The 18,652-nt window shown below is 42.6% G+C and overlaps 1 protein-coding gene across 2 annotated transcripts in view; it reads left to right on the plus strand.

Annotated features, from left to right (window-relative positions):
* The window catches only part of ABCC3 (ATP binding cassette subfamily C member 3), a 99,900-nt gene extending 84,305 nt beyond the window's left edge, over nucleotides 1–15,595 (plus strand). For both annotated transcript variants that reach the window (XM_077327978.1, XM_077327980.1), the window contains exons 22-31: nucleotides 1,207–1,414; nucleotides 2,542–2,852; nucleotides 6,469–6,668; nucleotides 6,774–6,900; nucleotides 8,520–8,621; nucleotides 9,063–9,209; nucleotides 10,037–10,195; nucleotides 10,565–10,731; nucleotides 12,257–12,451; nucleotides 15,117–15,595. In XM_077327978.1, the coding sequence (XP_077184093.1) occupies nucleotides 1,207–1,414; nucleotides 2,542–2,852; nucleotides 6,469–6,668; nucleotides 6,774–6,900; nucleotides 8,520–8,621; nucleotides 9,063–9,209; nucleotides 10,037–10,195; nucleotides 10,565–10,731; nucleotides 12,257–12,451; nucleotides 15,117–15,225 (1,725 nt within the window). In that variant the 3' untranslated portion in view covers nucleotides 15,226–15,595. The remainder of the gene's footprint in view (nucleotides 1–1,206; nucleotides 1,415–2,541; nucleotides 2,853–6,468; nucleotides 6,669–6,773; nucleotides 6,901–8,519; nucleotides 8,622–9,062; nucleotides 9,210–10,036; nucleotides 10,196–10,564; nucleotides 10,732–12,256; nucleotides 12,452–15,116) is intronic.
* Nucleotides 15,596–18,652: the final 3,057 nt, after the last annotated feature.

The raw sequence follows: 18,652 nt of genomic DNA on the forward strand, positions 1-18,652 counted from the left end.
AGTTTGTAAACCTCTCCCTGACACCTGGGGAGTTCCCTGAGGGGGTGAAGGAGGCAGTGGTTCATCCCTTGCTGAAATAACCATTGCTTGATCCACGGGATGCCGTCAATTACTGCCCAGTCCCGCATCTTGCATTTCTGAGTAAGGTGATGGAAATGGCTGCCACGGAGCAGATCCTGGCATTGTTGGAAGGAACTTCAGCACTTTATGCTTTTCAGTCTTGTTTCCATCCCAGCCATGGGGTGGAGACAGTACTGGTGGCCCTGATGGACGACCCAGCCTGAAACACACACAACCCCAGAAACATTTGCCGGATGTTTGGAAGCAATAACTGTTTGGCTCAAGCCTGAAACTCAACCCTTCCAAGATGGAGATCCTGAGCTGGGTAGGAACAGGTCTGACCAGGAAGTGCATCTTCCAAGCCTGGATGGGTGCAACTGGAGATCTCCCTATCAGTGCAGTTGCAGATAACTAGAGTAGCCCAACTGGCATTTTTCCATCTGCAATGAGGCTGCTAGCGCCCTATCTGGCCCCAGAACACCTAGCTACAGTGATCTATGTGACAGTCACCTTCAGGCTAGATTTCTGTAACTTGCTCTATGTGGGCCTAGAAGTTGCAGCTGGTGCAGAATGCACCTGTCTCACCAGGACATCTTGGAGGACCCATATTCAACCAGTGCTGAAGCAGCTGCATTGATTGCTGGTGGTGTTCTAGATCAAGTTCAAGATCCTGATATTGACCTTTAAGGCCCTTTGTGGTCTGGGCCGATATACCTGAGGGACTGCTTATCTCTCTACGCCCCCCACAGGGCCCTTCACTCTGTGGGTACTAATCAACTCGTTATCCCTAGCCCACATGAAGTGCGCGTGACCTCATCCAGACTATGATATAGTCTGGTGCAGGTATTCCATTGTCCATCAGCAATATCAACCATGGGGTATGGGGGAATGAAATGTTTTTTGGAACAAGTGCCAGTACTTTAATTATGTAACTGGAGAATCCAGTTGATTGAAAGCCCGAGGGTTCATGAGGGGGGGAAAACATGCAATAAATGGTAAAAACTGGAAACCTACATTTGCCACACAAATCCAAACACCGGAGGGTAGCAGCAGCCAGGAAAATTATATGAGATGCTATTTGAAGGTGGAAGAACATTATTTATTATTGGAATAAATGAACTCTCTTTGTGTTATACCAAATTGTAGGTCAAGCTGGCTGTTTTCTGGCAGTACATGAAGGCTGTTGGTCCCTTTGTATCTTTATTTATATGCTTCCTATATGGCTGTCAAAATGCTGCCGCAATTGGGGCTAATGTATGGCTCAGTATTTGGACCAACGAACCTGTGGAAAATGGCACTCAGCGCAATGTGAAGATGCGTGTTGGAGTCTATGCTGCTCTGGGCCTCTTGCAAGGTATGACGTGTCTTTGCTGCATCTCTTCCATTGAGTATTAGGGAATCATGTGTGTCTAGTTAAAGAACAGGCAAAGGAAGAAGATGCTGTGTATGTCACAGGACTGTGGAATATGGAATGATTCTTTAATTGTAGCTTGGGGGGACACCAGTAACTTCTGGTTCCTGGAATCCACAGGGGAAATAACAAAGAAAAATGCTGAAGAGGGAGATTTTATTTGAAGTTGCATCCATCAATTCACTAGTTGCAGAGGAAAAGTCAAAACACTGCATATTTCTCCCCAATATCTGCATATGATGTTTTGGATTGTAGCCACAAAGACAAACACACTTTTGAGATGTCACGTCATCTCACTATGATAGCTCTGAGAAAAATATGATGGTCTGGAAAATCAGAATCATAGTTCTCTATACAGCAAAATGTTAAGAACCAGAGCAGAGCAGTATGTTAGCAGAAGATGAAGAGTTGGTTCTTATATGCCGCTTTTCTCTACTCTCTGCCGCTTTTCTTGAGGAGGCTCAAAGTGGCTTACAGTCGCCTTCCCTTTCCTCTCCCCACAACAGACACCCTGTGGGGTGGGTGAGGCTGAGAGAGCCCTGATATTACTGCTTGGTCAGAGCAGTTTTATCAGTGCTGTGGCGAGCCCAAGGTCACCCAGCTGACTGCATGTGAGGGAGTGCAGAATCGAACCCGGCATGCCAGATTAGAAATCCGCACTCCTAACCACTACACCAAACTGGCCTTTGCTGTGCTCCAAAACCTGACACTTGATTGATTTTTCCCTGTGATTAATTCTTTTATTTTAGGACACTGATCCTGCTCTGGGCAGGTCCAGGTGATGTCTCTGGCCTCATCCCTCATTGAACCCACTTTGCACAGTAGGTTAGGTTGAGAGAGCGTGACTGCACCACAGCTCCTCCCCCTGTAAAGTTTTTTGGCAGAAGGGAGATTGGCAACTATTTTCTACCAGACCTTACTCCTAATTAAATATTAAGGCCCTATATAATGAATAGAAGCACCTAAATTGTTCCTTACTCACTGGATATTTCAAAGTTAGTTGGAGAAGAAAACTGGCAAATGGAAGTACCGTTGTACTCTCCTCACACAAGTCTTCCTTTTGCGAACAGGGCTTCTTGTGCTGATCTCTTCTTTTACCCTGGCGATGGGAGGCATCAAAGCAGCTCGTATCCTCCACGCAGGACTGCTGAAGAACAAGCTCCACACTCCACAGTCTTTCTATGACACAACTCCCATAGGCCGGATCATCAACCGCTTCTCTAAAGACATCTATGTGATTGATGAAGTGATACCACCAACTATTTTGATGTTCCTTGGAACGTTCTTCAACTCGTTGTCCACAATGATTGTGATCATAGCAAGCACCCCCCTCTTTGCGGCAGTTATCATACCTCTGGCCATCCTGTACTACTGTACCCAGGTAACAGCTGATGCCTTTTGGCTTTGGCCATCACGTTGTTTTCCTTGTCTTTATTTTTATATTGAGAGAGAGAGTGCCATATAGATAATGTGAGTTGTCCAAGTGTCTGCTTAGAGGCTGAAGCCTGAAGCCACTTAATGTATAGAATTTGTCACTGGATGTATCTTTTTCAGCATGCAGAAGCTGACGTTGCTTTCCTCAACAGGATGTAGACTGGGTGTGGTGTGGAGTGAGCCTATTAGCATACTCTGACATAGATGGGTTCCATTGAAACCAAAGTAACTCTTGCAACTTTGGGATGTTTGGAAAGTACACTAAGGGAGCAGGGTGTTGGAGTCCTAAGGCAGGAGAAGGGCCAGATCCACCAGCAGCCTTGCACAGTGTCTGTTTCTGAATCTTTCATAGCATCTTCTGCCCTCTTTTTCCCCCTTTTTTTGGGGGGGGGGGATGGTTCACCTGATTGCAAAGATGGAAGTAGCCAAAGGTACTACATAACAAAAAAGCAAACAATCCGTCAATATCGCTCTGTTTCGGTGATAAAATAGAGAGTGTTGTCACTCTGCTTTAAGTTAGTAATCCAAGGAGTGAGTACCAGTAAATGTGTTTCAGTGACCACAAGCCTTGGTTCTGTGAATGAGCCAGGGTGACTTTCAGAACTACCTGAAACAGTTATACCTTACTAACCCTCTTGATTTCAGTGGTCTTAGAAAGACCTATGTGCTAAGAATGGAACTGTGAGAAAGGTGATGTAATTCCAGTATAATGATATATAGGTTGCATGTAATGATAATGACCCTTTATGCATGGCAGCAGCTACTCCGCACTGCCGCCGTGCCGTTGCAGCAGGGCAGAATGCCCCGCCATTCCCCGTGTACGCACAGGGGCAGGGCGTGCAAGGCTGCCTCGGCATAGCACACGCATACGCGCGTTGCACCGGAGCCAGGAGGCCCAGGACGCTGCCAGCCACAGTATGTGGCAGCGGCCAGAGGGGGAGGTAGGGAGGTTGGTCCCCCTCCATACGCTATGGTGAGGGCAGGAGGATGCCCCTGCCGGCTCTGCAGCTCCGTGGAGCCCGTAGTGCCATGCAGTGGCCCTGTAGGGACACTGTAGGTCAGGGCCAGGCGGGCCGAAACGCCCACTGCTGTCCATTATGCACAGCACCGGCCCGCCTCAGCCCCTGCCGCCACCCGTCATATCCAGGAAGCTGCAGAAGTTCCCGCATTTGCATAACGTGGGCCTTCTGTAGCCCTGGGCCGGGACACGCCCGCGATGGTGGTGACCATTATCGGGGATTTTCCCTGAAACCCTCCCCCGTGCATAATGGGTTAATCCATGGCTTGCTGCAAAACTGCAAGTTCCTCTGTGTGCAGTGTAGGTGCTACATGAGCCCTATGGTCTTCCAGTTCATGCACAGCAACACACTGCAGTTTGTTACATCTAGGGGGCCGCTGGTGCCAGCAGCAAAGGAAGCCAAGCCCTGCAACTCTGCCAGAGGCTCAGGAGCCATGTGGCCCATTTCCTTATCAGCAATGGCAGTTGCTATCAGGTCACCAACTATCTTGTCATGCACTGCTTCCAGTTTGGGGGACAATGTGAGCCCATTGTCAGACCCACTGAGTTAATGACCCTGGCTCATATCAAAGCAAGGGGCACTCAGCTTGACTTGTTCCAGGGCTGTCTTCATTTTCCTTTCCATTGCTGATCTCAAGCAGTCCTCATTCGTAGGCAATGCTCATAAAAATTCAGTCCCTCAGGTTCCTAGTTCAGACCCAGAAATCTCTGCCCACTCTGGCTGTGGGAGCCGATCCAGAATACACACAGATTTAAGGCTGTCAACTGCATGAATATTTTAGCCAATTAGCAGTTTCTCTTTCCAGCAGTCATCAAACACATTGAAATGGAAGTGTTCTCTTTTAAGTCCATATAGTGAAGACGACAATATTCCCTCAACCAAATTGCACAAATCAATCACTTTTGTGGCTGTTCTGGGGAAAACAATTTTAAAAGCACAGCCCAAATAAAGAGATGCATGCATGGGAGCTGTTCATAAGGGACAGCTCAGATGTTTCTGTAAGAAAAAATTAAAATCCATATTCACTGAATGAATAGATCATATCCATAGAGGAATGATTTCAGCCCTTCCAGAGCCATTAAGGAGAGGCAACTGGAACATCAGAGTTCCACAGTAGGGCTGAAAATGATATTATTGACCAGTTAAGACAATGACTGATTATAACTTCCTTCTCTAAGGAGCATTCAGTGGCGGATCTGTGCCACAGTGCTTTCAGCTGAGCTTACATAAAATGCCACTTCTACTGGTGGCCATCTTGCAGTCCTTTCTCTCCCTGGCTATGAGTAGAAGATATACCCCATCTTGTGCCCTGACCTGGATAGCCTAGGCAAACCCTATCCCATCTTATTTTGGAAGTTAAGCAGGGCCAACCTTGGCTAGTATTTGGATGGGAGCCCTCCAAGGATTTAGATGGAGTTTCTCCAAAGAACACTAGCAAATCACCTCCGAAAGTCACTTGCCTGGCTGCTGGACAATCCTCAGATCTTGTGGCTACACTCCCCACGTGCCGTACAATAAATAAATAACCACTTCTTGTTGCATAAGTCCTTTTCTCTCCCAGTGAAAAGAAGACCTGGGTTTTTTTTTGTTCCCCACCCTTTATTACCTGAAGGAGTCTCAAAGGGGCTTACAATTGCCTACCTTTCCTCTCCCCACAACAGGCATCCTGTGTGGTAGGTGAGGCTGAGAGATCTCTGAAAGAACTGTGAATGACTCATGGTCACCCAGCTGATTTCACGGGGAGGAGGAGTGGGGAGTCAAATCTGGTTCTCCAGATTAAAGGCTGCCGCTCTTAATCACTACACTAAGTTGCTTCCACTAGTCTATATTCTTTATACAGTAGAGAAGAACAAACAGCAGGTGCTTAAAGAATTTCTTTGGTCTCTGACCCTCCTTCTCCATAGAGATGTTTTGCACTAATTGGTGAGATGGGATGCTGAGGATCCTTGTACAATTCCCCCTTTTGCTGTCACCTTTGTAGGCATGATCTTACACCATCGTAGTGTATTCCCTTCAGTCATCCCATGAGAGCTAGAATTGCCTGGATTATTAACATAGGTATTCATTTATTTGTTAAATATAGAAAGTTGTGCCCTTCTTCCAAGGAGCTATAGGCGATATATGCCAATTTCTTCTCTATATCCTCACAGAAATCATGTGATGTAGCATAGGCTGAGAGTGTCTCATTGGTTCAAATCACCCAGAAAGCTTCATGGTAGACTGGTGATCAGAATCCTCATCCAGTATTCTAAACACTATGCAATAGTCGCTATTAAAGGCTTGATTTAATGGGCCAGCTGGTAGAAGTTTTGACAAAAATGATGGGCAGGCAGATTATCTGAGTTGCACTTGAGAGATTGTTCTACCATCATTCTGATATATAAACCATCCATGGGCTTCAATAGAGGAATATATATATATATTGCTTTTCGTTCTAACACTTCTCTGCACATCTGTGGTGCAATGAGTTGATAGTTCCTGTCAAACATCTAAACTGTTTAAGTGTTCTATTTGTCTTTGTGCATTTGAACTGAATTACGGCAGCGGTTCTACGTGGCTACCTCCCGCCAGCTGAAGCGCCTGGAATCAGTGAGCAGATCCCCCATATATTCTCATTTTTCGGAAACGATCACAGGAGCCAGTGTCATCCGAGCATATAGAAGAGAAAGGTCATTTGTTCGTATCAGTGACATGAAAGTAAATGATAATCAGAAAAGTTATTACCCCGGGACTGTGTCAAACAGGTAAAACAATAACCAATATTTTAATATATGTGTATAATTTGTCATGTTTAATTGGATAAAGTGTTTTTTCTGCTTTTCACTTGTCTCTGTTTTCTTCTTTTATAGGTGGCTGGGAGTTAGAGTAGAATTTGTAGGGAACTGTGTTGTATTTTTTGCAGCCCTCTTTGCCATTTTGAGTAAAGACAGTCTGAATGCTGGCGAGGTTGGTCTTTCTGTGTCCTATGCCTTGCAGGTAAGTAGAGTGAATTTTCAAAGATAACTCATACAAATAGCAAAAACTGTCTTACACAGTGTTCTGGCTTTCAGTGCATATTGCTCCACTGGGTAGTAAGGCAAGTGACAGGATGGAAGAAATGCAGGAAGAAAAGACAAAGAACAACCCTATCTGAAGGCACCAGAATGTTAATTTTGTGTATCTCTTAAATCTTTCGTTATTAAAAGCCCAGCACTCAGTTCTTGGAAGCAGCAAACTAGTACAAGCTATATGAAATCAAACAGGAATGGTTTTTTGAATACAGAATTTAACATCCTCAGCTTATTAAAGCCTATTTCTCATGCACCATTTTCCCATGATATTCTTATTGCCCTGGGGAGTGTGTGTGAAGCAGCCACATAGACAGTGGCTTTTCTGTTCAGTAGCTATGCTCCTCATGGCAAGAATGTCAGTTGGATGGGGAACCTGCCTCTTTGGTGCATTCGGAATGGTGTACCATTTGGTGCATTTATATAAATTAATAAACAAACAAACTCCCTCACACACACTCTTCAAAGACATGAGGTTGTATGGAGGAAATTGGTTCCCCCAGTTGAAAAGAATCTTAAGGAAGCATCTAATGGCAGTGTTTGGGGACCCTTCTTCTCACGCCGCTTAGTATTTGAGGAGACCAAATCCCACAGTAATAAACTTTGTATTCAGTTTAGAGTTTCTTCACAAGAGCATTGAGTTAAGGAAAAACATATTACGATAGCCGGCTTAGAAAATCACTCTTGCTCCCGTTTTGTGTTGATGTCCATCTCAGCAAGGAGTTAAATCATTAATTTTAAACCAAGAGCATGGTCAAATCAGTATTATTTTGAAATTGTGGTTCAAACCGTCGTAGGCTTCAGTTTAAAAAGGGCTCTGATCTGGCTTGTTCCAAAGCTATGATCTTTGATGGACAAATTGCTTTGTAAAATTCTGTGGCCTATACAAAAGCACCTAGTCAGATCAGAGGATTCTAAATATGCCTCCCAGCTTTAAAAGCTATGAATTTTTATTCAGAAAGAAGCAGCATGCTGATTGAGTCTCTATCCTTAGTAGCTGTGGGATCATACAATAGAAGCAGCAAGGTGATGAATTCTAAATGAAATGTCAGGAAGTGTAACACCTTTTGATATTTTACAATATGCCCTTAGAAAATACCAGGCAAACAGGAGGTCACTATAGTTTACATGCTCTTTGCATCCTAGTTATCTTGAAGGGTTTGCAGTAGGAGCTGGTGTACCATGTTTACATAACAACTACAATGTAAGCACAGATGAAGAGATAGGAGAATGTAGAAATCCTGCCCCCCTCCCCAGCACAGACACACACACTCTCTTCATGGCATCTTTCTTGAAAATTAGATCCCCTTATCTTTCCCAAGGGAGGGATGGCAGTAGAAAAAACAAATGGAAGAGACATTTTAAAAACTGAGCTAGTGAAAAAGTGGAAGGGAAGTAACACAGATGGCTATAGAAGATTATGTCAAATCTTTCTACCATTTCACTCTTTATGGCTTCCGCTGGTCTCAAAAATAAAGTCAGATGTTCAGTCTTACTTTTCAAGATACTCTTAGAAGATGTTGGTAACATTTCTTGATCCTTGCTTAGGTGACAATGGCCCTTAACTGGATGGTGCGAATGACATCCGACCTGGAAACCAACATTGTGGCTGTAGAAAGAGTGAAGGAATACTCAGAGACCGAAACTGAGGTTAGTTTCCGGCACCTTCATTCAAACACTGTTCCTTATTACAGGCGTTTGTTTCATATGTGAAGTTTTAATAATTTCTTTGCTTAAATAAGTTTGTCATTAGGTCTCCTAGTTTCTATTCTGCATTATCGGAGCTCTTGAAGTACTGTATTGCTCTCTCAGCACATTTCTGTTCTCATGCAAAGGTTCCACTCATATTACTAATGGGCATTTGGCTTGTAGACTGGTTGCATATATAATACCATGGTGTATCTGATGGGGATGGCAATTGTTTTGGCCAGAGAGGTTGAATGTGGAACTTCTTGCATGTCAATCAGAAGCCCCATCACTCAGCCACAGCCCCTCTTGTGTGAATTATTGGGGGGGGGGGCGATTATTCAACTATCCTTGAACTGTATTTTTAATCATAACACAATATTTGTCATTATCACACTCCTCCAGGCTCCTTGGATAATTGAAGACAAAAGACCACCAGAAGACTGGCCTACCCAGGGCCAGGTGCAGTTTGCAAACTATTCCGTAAGGTATAGGAAAGGCTTGGACTTGGTGCTGAAAGACCTCAGCCTGGATGTGAAAGGTGGAGAAAAGGTATAGTTACAGATCAGCTGCTTTGGTTATGCAAATATTAGGGTATAAATATATTTATTATGGTGTTTATTATGTGAATCATGAAACAATTCAGTTTCTTCACATGTCTTTTTGGTATTAGTTGTGTTGAAAATGCTGATTGAATGGACCGCTGTGCTTACGTCAGGATCTTGCCATGTAGCCACTGAAAAGTGATGTCTGTGTAGGAATTGTTCTCTAATAGCACCAGCATGTTCAAGAATTTGATTTAGGCCATTTGTTGATCTATCTGAATTGTTAACTCAGCTCAGTTTGTGAATAGGCTCACTTGGTCGTGTGAGGTCGATTTAATCTTTCCATCTTTGCTGCATACATGATGAGAAAAAAAGAGGAGGTTTTCATGGCCATCACTTTCCCAAGCATAAGTAGAGAGGAGGACCTGGGAGATCACTCACAGAAGCCTGGTTAGGCATGTAGCTATAAAGCACAATTCATGTAGCTTTTCACTTTGCTAAATAACCATGCGCTTCAAGTTCTCGTGTCAACTGGCCCCTGAAAATATAGGAGCAGCAGCAGGTTGTGAATAATGTCTGCTGCTCCTCAGTTCTAGCATGTTTTCCATAGTGCTTCACTTCCAGGGACAACCACTTTAATTCTTCCATGAAGAACACCAGCAGTCACACTCAATACCAAGCTAAAAAAGGAGGACTTCTTTGTAAATTGTAGTTTGATCAAGCCTTACATTCTCATGAGTCAGGAGTTTTCAAAAAGTCATCATCTTTTCTCCTTGAGCCATTACTTAAGTTTTCCTTGTACAGTGTTCCTGACTTTCCAAATGTATTAATTAGGTTGGGATTGTTGGAAGAACTGGAGCTGGCAAGTCCTCTATGACACTCTGCCTCTTTAGGATCCTAGAAGCTGCAAAAGGGGAAATACAAATTGATGGGCTGAGAATCTCTGAGATTGGCCTTCACGACTTGCGATCAAAGCTGACTATCATTCCTCAGGTAAGGCAGCACCTGTAACGTGAAACAGGCATCAGATTTGGTTCACAAGGCAAACTGCTGTGTCAGGCACACAGTGCAAATAGATCAGGCTGTGCAACCTGTGTGACCTTGCTCTACAAGAAGTGTTGTTGGGGGATTTTGCCCCAGAATAAATATAAACAGCAAATCAAGTGAAAGATTTCAACAGAAAAGAAAACAATTGCTGTTTGTCTCTTTACCATGCACATCAAGACAAGAGATTTTTAATTTGTCTAGTTCCATAAAGGTCATATGCACATCTTGGAGAAGAACAAGATGGTTTCACCTTTACATTGCTGCACCCTAATGTTTCTTATTTACCTTGTTGGCCTCCTGAATTATGTTATCCAGGACCCGGTTCTTTTTTCTGGAACACTCCGGATGAATTTGGATCCGTTCAGTAAATACTCTGAGGCAGAAATATGGAATGCTCTTGAACTTTCCCACTTGAGGAGGTTTGTCAGCAGCCAGCCAGCCATGCTGGATTTCGAATGTTCCGAAGGCGGAGAAAATCTCAGGCAAGTTCTGCTTAAGCAAAACAAGCACGCTACCAGAGACTTGATTGATCATGTTTAATTACTCTTTGAAACCGAGCTTCCAGCCCCCACTGTACTTAGACTCTCATTCCCATGTTGATAATGGCCAGGCTGGAAATCCTGCTGGAACTTGACTCATTGGCAGTGTCCATTCACTTCACTGAAAAGATTTTCCACTTCTTGACCAAGTCTCACATCCCCATTTATAACGTATCTAACAAACAGCTGGTTTGCTTAAAAAAAAAAATCTTTAGACCCCAACTAAATGTGTACATGGCTGCAGCCAACCTACATTCCCTCCCACCCCAACACTTCTTTTAGGAATCTTTAGAAATGAAACACTTGACTTGATGCCTTGTGTTCAGTGTTCCCTGGTGTCTCCTTTAGACAGTTATGATAATCCTGCTTCCGTCCCTCAGAGGCAAGATTTTCCCTCCATATTTCTTTCCCTGTCTAACTGAACTGCCCTAGGTATCTGTTTTCTTCTTTCCTGAAGAACTCTGACTGTCCCACCCTGTCAAAGTATGATATTTTGGCTGTTGGCTCAGCCCAAAGAGCCTGAGGGAAGGATCTGGAGCCCCTTAATGCCACTTGAGACATTTTTATATTCCAAATTAACAAAATATTTTATTCAACATAGAATGGAAAAATCAGGTGAAATCAGGGGTAAAATTTCTGAGGTAACTTAATATAGAACTCTGAAGTAAATCATTATATGCACAGACTTTAGTTCATATGTTTCAGGCTATTGAGAGTTTCATAAGCTTTTCTTAGGATGTTTAAGATGCGAGACTTTCCTCCCCCCAGTGTTTCTCAAATATTCCAGTATATTTTCTTTGAGCATCAACTGAGTCTTTTAGTTTCCAGAAGGCTGGTACACTCTATCCAATACACAAACCCCTTCTCTAAACATACCAGTACTCTTATTGAATTTTATCTGACTCTTAAGGTTTCACAAGGCAGTTTCTAACTACAGCAGACCAGAGATATCTCCACTCTCCAGAGCTGTTTCCGTTTTAACTGGGTAGGGAAAATCATTCTCTCCCTAGATCTATTCCCTTTTCTGGAAGTCTTCACCTAACTTCCCACTCTTCTTTGACAACCTCTCCCGATCTCCATCTGTGTTAGCCTCAGTCAGGGCTGAATACAGAATTCTCCTCAACATCCAATTCAGAAGTCTTTTCTCTGTTCAACTGATGCTAACCAATCAGATATCCTGGAGCAGCCTGTCAGTAAAGGCTCTCTGGCTCTGTGAAGAATTAACCCTGTACATTTGCACAGCAGTTCTGAGCTTTTAGTGCAGTCTATCACTTGCAGGGAGTGGAGGAATGTGGAATATGATATCTTAATGCTGCACACTTTTTTCTAAATGTTATTAGGAAACAAGTGGCAAGAGGACATAGACTGGCAGCAGCCACATATTTTTAATTCGTTATTCATTAGAATCAGAACTTTTTAAATGCAATGAAATTTCCATTGATTAAAAAGCCTTTCATCTGCTTTCCAGCGTTGGCCAAAGACAGCTTGTTTGTCTGGCAAGGGCTCTCCTCCGCAAAACAAGGATCCTTATTCTGGATGAAGCCACTGCAGCAATTGACCTTGAGACAGATGATCTCATTCAGATGACAATAAGAACACAGTTTGAAGACTGCACTGTGTTAACGATAGCACACAGGCTAAATACTATAATGGATTATACAAGGTAGGATTTTGTAACTGCAAATACATAGTGTGAAATTCATACTTCCTCCCTCCCCCATCAATGAAATATGTGTGTTGAGCTATGAGACCGTATCTTACAAATTATTTACTTTCCTCTTTAAAATAGGTGCTCTATTGAATTTTGGAGCATGTAACTAATCCCACTGTTATGTCAGTAAAGAGGCTTTTGTCCTGTTTCGGGGACATGTCCAATTAGCTTACCATCTGTTGGATCAGTCAATTCATATCTGATACAGGTTTTTACTGGCAAACAAAATGGAAGCATGTTATCTAGTAAGGAATGTGAAACCCATTGTGTGTCTGTACGAGCTGTTCTCCTGGGACATATCTGGTGCCAGTTGGTACTATATCAGGGGTGGCCAAACTGTGGCTTTCCAAAACATTCAGGCACATTGTGGCGTCTCACTAATGGGTGCTTACCATGAAATATCTACAGGATATCTTTGCTGTGTGGGGGACAGGTGAATTTATTTACAATCCACAGCAACGCCAGAGTTGCCACTTACTGTTCCCGGTTTGGGAAGTGGAAGGGCTCTCTCAGGGATGCCTTCCAAATTCAATGCCTTTGATGCCTTCCCTCCACTCACATTGCTGATTTGAGTTCTTTACAAGGCCAGAAGAGAGGGAACAGAGTTAATATTGACCATTTCATTTTCGTCAAGGCAGGTTTGGTTTTCAACCCACATTGAAATGTCCAGGGGCTGGTGGTACAACCTTCCCCAAGCACCAGATCACCTAACGCTATCAGGGGTGTTTCACCATGATCTACAGCAGCTCGGGTTGATAGTGTGGAGATGTGGGATAGGGAGTTAACGTTTTCCCAAGAAATAAAATGCTACTGAACTCCAGAAAACCCAGTACGAGGAAGTGGAAAAGGTTTACCACATAGTGTTTGTCTAAAGAACCAAAGACCTAGGACCACGTCTTTACATGTGCTTTTTGAATATTTTGGCATTAAAAGATGGGGGTTAAGTTTCCCTTCGTTGAAAGTACATTTGGCTGCCATATCGCCCTTTTATGTGGAGATCGATGGAAAATCCCTTTTTAAGCATCACCTTACTAAGAAATTCTTGAAAGGGCTGTATAACTTGTGTCCTCCCGCAGAACCTTTAGTTCCACAATGGTCCATAGTGATGTGTCAATTGACAAATATACCCTTTGAGCTCCTTGTCACAGGTCCCTTAGAACTGCTAACCATGAAGGTTAATTTTCTAGTAAACATTACATTTGCTAGAAGAGCAAATTGGCAGTGTTGAGGGCAGCTCCTCCGTTCTTGGTTCCTGAAAGGATAGTGTTGCAAACAAGTTTGTCCTTTGTTCCAAAGGTATTTTTGAAGTTCCATAAGAAATTACATTGCCTGTGTTATTTCCTCAGGCAAGTTCTGAGGTTGAGAGACGTTTGCATTCCTTAGACTTGCCGGAGAGCACTTTTGTTCTATTTACAGAGGTCAGTTGAGTTCAGAAAAGAGATTGATTTATTTGTGTGCATTGCGGGCCCTACCATAGGGAGGAGGGTGTCCCCTCAGTCTACGTCCAGGTGGATTGTGTCGACCATAAGAAAGTGTTATGCTACAACTGGGAAGGAATGCCCATTGGACATCAAGGCTCACTCCAAAAAGGCGATAGCATCTTCCACATCCTTCCTGAATGGAGTTCCACTGTTGGAAATGTGTAGGGAGGCGATGTAGTCCTCTCAGCAGAGACATTTGTTCACCATTATGCGTTTGATTGATATACAGGCTAGACGGGAATCTCAGTTTGGGGAAAGCAGTGTTGCAGGCATTGTTTAAATAAAAGGCATGCACTCACCTCCTTGTTAATATCCCCATCTGTGAACTGCACAGAAGACTGATGATGAAAACAGAGTTGCTACCTGTAACTGTTGTTCGAGTATCTTCTGTGCAGGAACACAGACCCTACCTCCAACTCCACTACATGCCTTGTTGGCTTTGGCAGCATTAGAGGTACTGAGGGTGAGGGCGCTGTGGCACATGATCCAAGAATTTAACTGGCACACAGCGCCCTCTAGAGGCTCAACTAGGGAAAAACCTCTCCGGAGCAGGTCTGCTAATGCCCAGCCCATATGTGTTCCTATGCAGAAGATACTTAATGAACAGTTACAGGTAGCAACCCTGCTTTCCCTGTCATGTTTCAGAGAGTATCTGAATAGTGGAAGGGAAATAGCCCATATAACTCATGAATAGGACTGCTGGCTGGAAAGGTTTTCGCTCAAGTGGTAGACTGAAATCCAGCCAGTAGGCGTATGTATAGCACCTTAACTATTTCTTTATATGACTGAGGGTGCTTACTTAGAAGCCATTTCCTTGAGCTCTTTGTAAGTGTAAGAAATTCACTCAAAATAGCAAGTAGAGCCAATCTGTTAATCATGCCATTTATATCACCGCTTTCTTCCATTGTGGAGTCAAAGGCAGCCTCTTCCCTCTACTATGTCTAATAGGAGCTGGAAGAGGGGGGATTTGTTTCTGGGATATAGGCAAGGGGAGAGGACTCTGTGTCTCACTGCTGCGGGCCCAGTCCTATAGCTATATTTAAACTTAAATAGTTCTACATTGTGAGATTCAACCTCAGATTGCCACAAGTAGTTTTGCATTTTTCTGAAATGAATTTTTCCCCCTTATTTTGCAGAGTTCTTGTTCTAGACAAAGGAAAAATTGCTGAATTCGATACACCTTCAAGGCTTGTAGCATCCAGAGGGATTTTCTATAGTATGGCCAAAGACGCTGGATTGGCATAACAGAACAGCTGCTGCAGGATTGTGTATTTTCCCCCCTGCAAAGCAATACCTGAATGTACTGTACTGTTCCAGCACGGCATTTCTACCAGATTATGGAGATAAAGAAGCAAAATGTTTCATATCTATGGAAGAACCAGAAAAAATAATTTTATATTTTTAAGTCTTTTATACATGCTAAAGAAGATTTTTTGTTTGTTTGTTTGTTATAAATGACAGACATCCTCTCAAGAAACCGAATGGGTGGATGTAGTGTCCATGTATGCACAGGCACTTAACTGTATTGTTTTACTGCTAGTAAATGACAGCTAGTGATGTAGTGCTTTGAGTCAGTCTTCTGGGTCCATTTTCTATTAAATGAAAAGAACCTGAATGATGCCACTGTGATGCTAGTTCCAAGATTAAGGAGGAAGAAATCTGAATTGTATTTTAAATAAGTATCCTACTTTGACAAAAGTTCCCACTAAGGCTTACAGCATTCGTGGATCTTTCCCCCCCACCACCCGTCTTATCTTATACTGTTTTATAAAACAGGAAATTTATAAACTAAAATTAATTAAAAAACAACAAATGCCATACAATAGAGAGGCAACATTTAAACAATGTTATTGCTCGACAGCCTACTGTTTAAAAGCCTGGAAGATCCTATATAGCAAGGGTAGTCAAACTACAGCCCTCCAGATGTCCATGGACTACAATTCCCATGAGCCCCTGCCAGCATTCGTTGTAGTCCATGGACGTCTGGACGTCTGACTACCCCTGCTATATAGGTCTGTGGAATGGGTCTGATGGATTTTTCAGGAGGAGGAAACTCTACCAAAAAGGTGCCAGCACCAAAACAGCCCATATCTCCAATCCACTGTAGCATTTTACATGGAGTTCTTGACCTCAGATCACAGTAAGACGTTTCTTCAAATGTCCTAAACCCAAGTTGTCTACATCTTTATAGTACAGTACTCCAGTATCTTTAACTACCTTAAGCTCCATCTTGAAACAAATTGGTACTCAGTGTCTTTTGTAGTTCTGGTGTAGTAATGCCCTTGCTGCTGTTACCCAAAACAAAGGCTGCGTTACTACTGATATTTGAAATGGAAGTACTGTTTTAAAGAGCAGGCCTATATAAAGTGCAGTCCTGGCTGGAAATGGTTTTTTTAAGGGGAAATGGTTTATTTATTTCTCATATATTTCTATACCACCCACCCTCGAGGCTCAGGGCAGTTTACGCAGAGTTCATTGAGAAAGTAATTCTCAACTAGAATGGCTAATTCTCCAATTTAATAGTTGCATTAAAATTATCCATTTTAAAGACAAGGAAAATGTATAACTGTAAAAAAACAAACTACATGCATAGGAAATAAGAACCTTAAGCCTAAGTCAATTGGTTAATTTTCTAATCATGTTTTATTTTTATATAGCAGTGCAGTAAGTCCTGAATCCCATATATCCACTGATTAATGAGAACTACACAGTTGTTACCAGGCTAATAATTCAGTTAGCAAAGCTAATAAAATCCTCTGTTATAAATTGCATACATAATATAAAAATAGTCCTCTGAGTGCATAGAAAGCTGCCAGTAACTGTGCAGTATAATCAACAGACTTAATATAATGTGGTAATTAATATTATGTCTAACCAATACATTATCCCAGTTTCTCCCCCACCTATTGGATGCTTCTGGGTGTTCTACTTCTGAACAAACAACTGACCTTTGGACATTGTCTAGCACAAAAGAAAGCATACTTTTGCTTGAGCCCACAGGTTTTGTTCTCAATTGTGGACTCCTCCTTTTAGCGTTTGCTCCTGAAAGATGCTGCAAGTCCTGTAGAGCAAAAGCATGTTTCCTTCAAAGACTTCTGTAGTAATGAACCATGTGCACTGATTTTAGAAACTAATGTTTTGCAAAATCAGAACCAGTGCATTTCACCCAATCAGGTTCTGAGCCTTTCAAACCTCAAAAGGCATTGGCTGGGTAAAGTGTGCTTGGGATCCCTGGTTCAACACTGATTCCGTCAGGAGTGTATATTCAACCAGATTTCCAAGGTATACAGGGTTTAAACCATTATAGCTATCCTGTATCTTGTCAGGGATGTCATCTATGGCTCAGAATGAATCACAAAAGTTGAAGTGCTGTCCCAGACAGTTCCACTAGCCATCAAGCAATTTCTAAATTGTGCTAATGTTAAAGGCTAGGAATGGGGGAGGTTCCAAGTACAAATCCCTGATTCTACCAGATATAACACTGCATTGGGTTCTGGATCAAGGACAGCAAAGACACTGAAGTCAGGCATCAAAAGAACTGACATACATCTCAAGAGTTTACTGGTTATCACCTAAATTCAGAGATTTGCATCTCAAAGTTACTATGTCAAAGTATATACAAACAAGAGTTTTATGTAGATTTCCCCCACACACCCTTGTTAACTCTCCTGGATTGTCACAAATCACTGTGCTTGCTCTGTGGAGCTGTGAACTCCAGCTGCTCTTGGTCACTTATCCCAGGGGTAAAGAGATGAATGGAGATTTCTTGCCAGAGGCTAAACTCAGTTCAATCCCGTCTTTAACTCTTGAAACAGGTAAAACTGGGCATAAGATCAGGGGCTTTCCCAGAATAAATGATTGTTTAAACACTACATTGAGCGGTTAAGGAAGTTAATATTTTAGTCAAATACTTTTACTTATATATTATTATTATAAATAATAATACGGCAGTTAAAACCACTATAGTATCAAAACAGGCTTCTTAACAACAGTAGTATTTTGTTTCGACCATGTACTATAGCTGAGCACATGTAGGTTCTAATTTCGAATCTATTGCCTACTACAGGGGTAGTCAACCTGTGGTCCGCCAGATATTCATGGACTACAATTTCCATGAGCCCCTACCAGCAAATGCTGGCAGGGACTCGTGGGAATTGTAGTCCATGAACATCTGGCGGACCACAGGTTGACTACCCCTGGCCTAGTACATGTAGAGTGATTGTACAGAATAATGTCATCATCTGAACTCGCTTTCATAGGTCAGTTCAGTATTTTAAAAACATTTTTAAATTCAGTACATTAATGGATTATATTAATCTCAGTGATCCGTCTGGGTCCTAGTTGGTCTTACAGACATGATAACCACCTTGAAGCAAAATTACATTTGTCATGAAGCCCTTTTTTCCAAATATCTGAGAAGGGCAGCAGGGGCTAAAATAGCAGTGCTTGGGCATAGCAAATTACACTCAAATTATAATCTTTGGAAACTATACAGAAACTGGGCAGAACATACTTGTGGCCTCTCCAGCCACTGTTCTCCTCTGGCCAACAATAAAAACCCTGTTACTAAATTTGCTCTTCGCAATTCGTTGTTGATTCAGAAATCTATAAGTGCACAGGAGGCCATTCCTTTTCATCCCACCTTTCACATGGTATAAAAAGGAAAAGGACT

The sequence above is a fragment of the Paroedura picta genome, chromosome 3 (assembly GCF_049243985.1).
Source record: "Paroedura picta isolate Pp20150507F chromosome 3, Ppicta_v3.0, whole genome shotgun sequence".
In the NCBI taxonomy this organism is placed as follows: Eukaryota; Metazoa; Chordata; class Lepidosauria; order Squamata; family Gekkonidae; genus Paroedura; species Paroedura picta.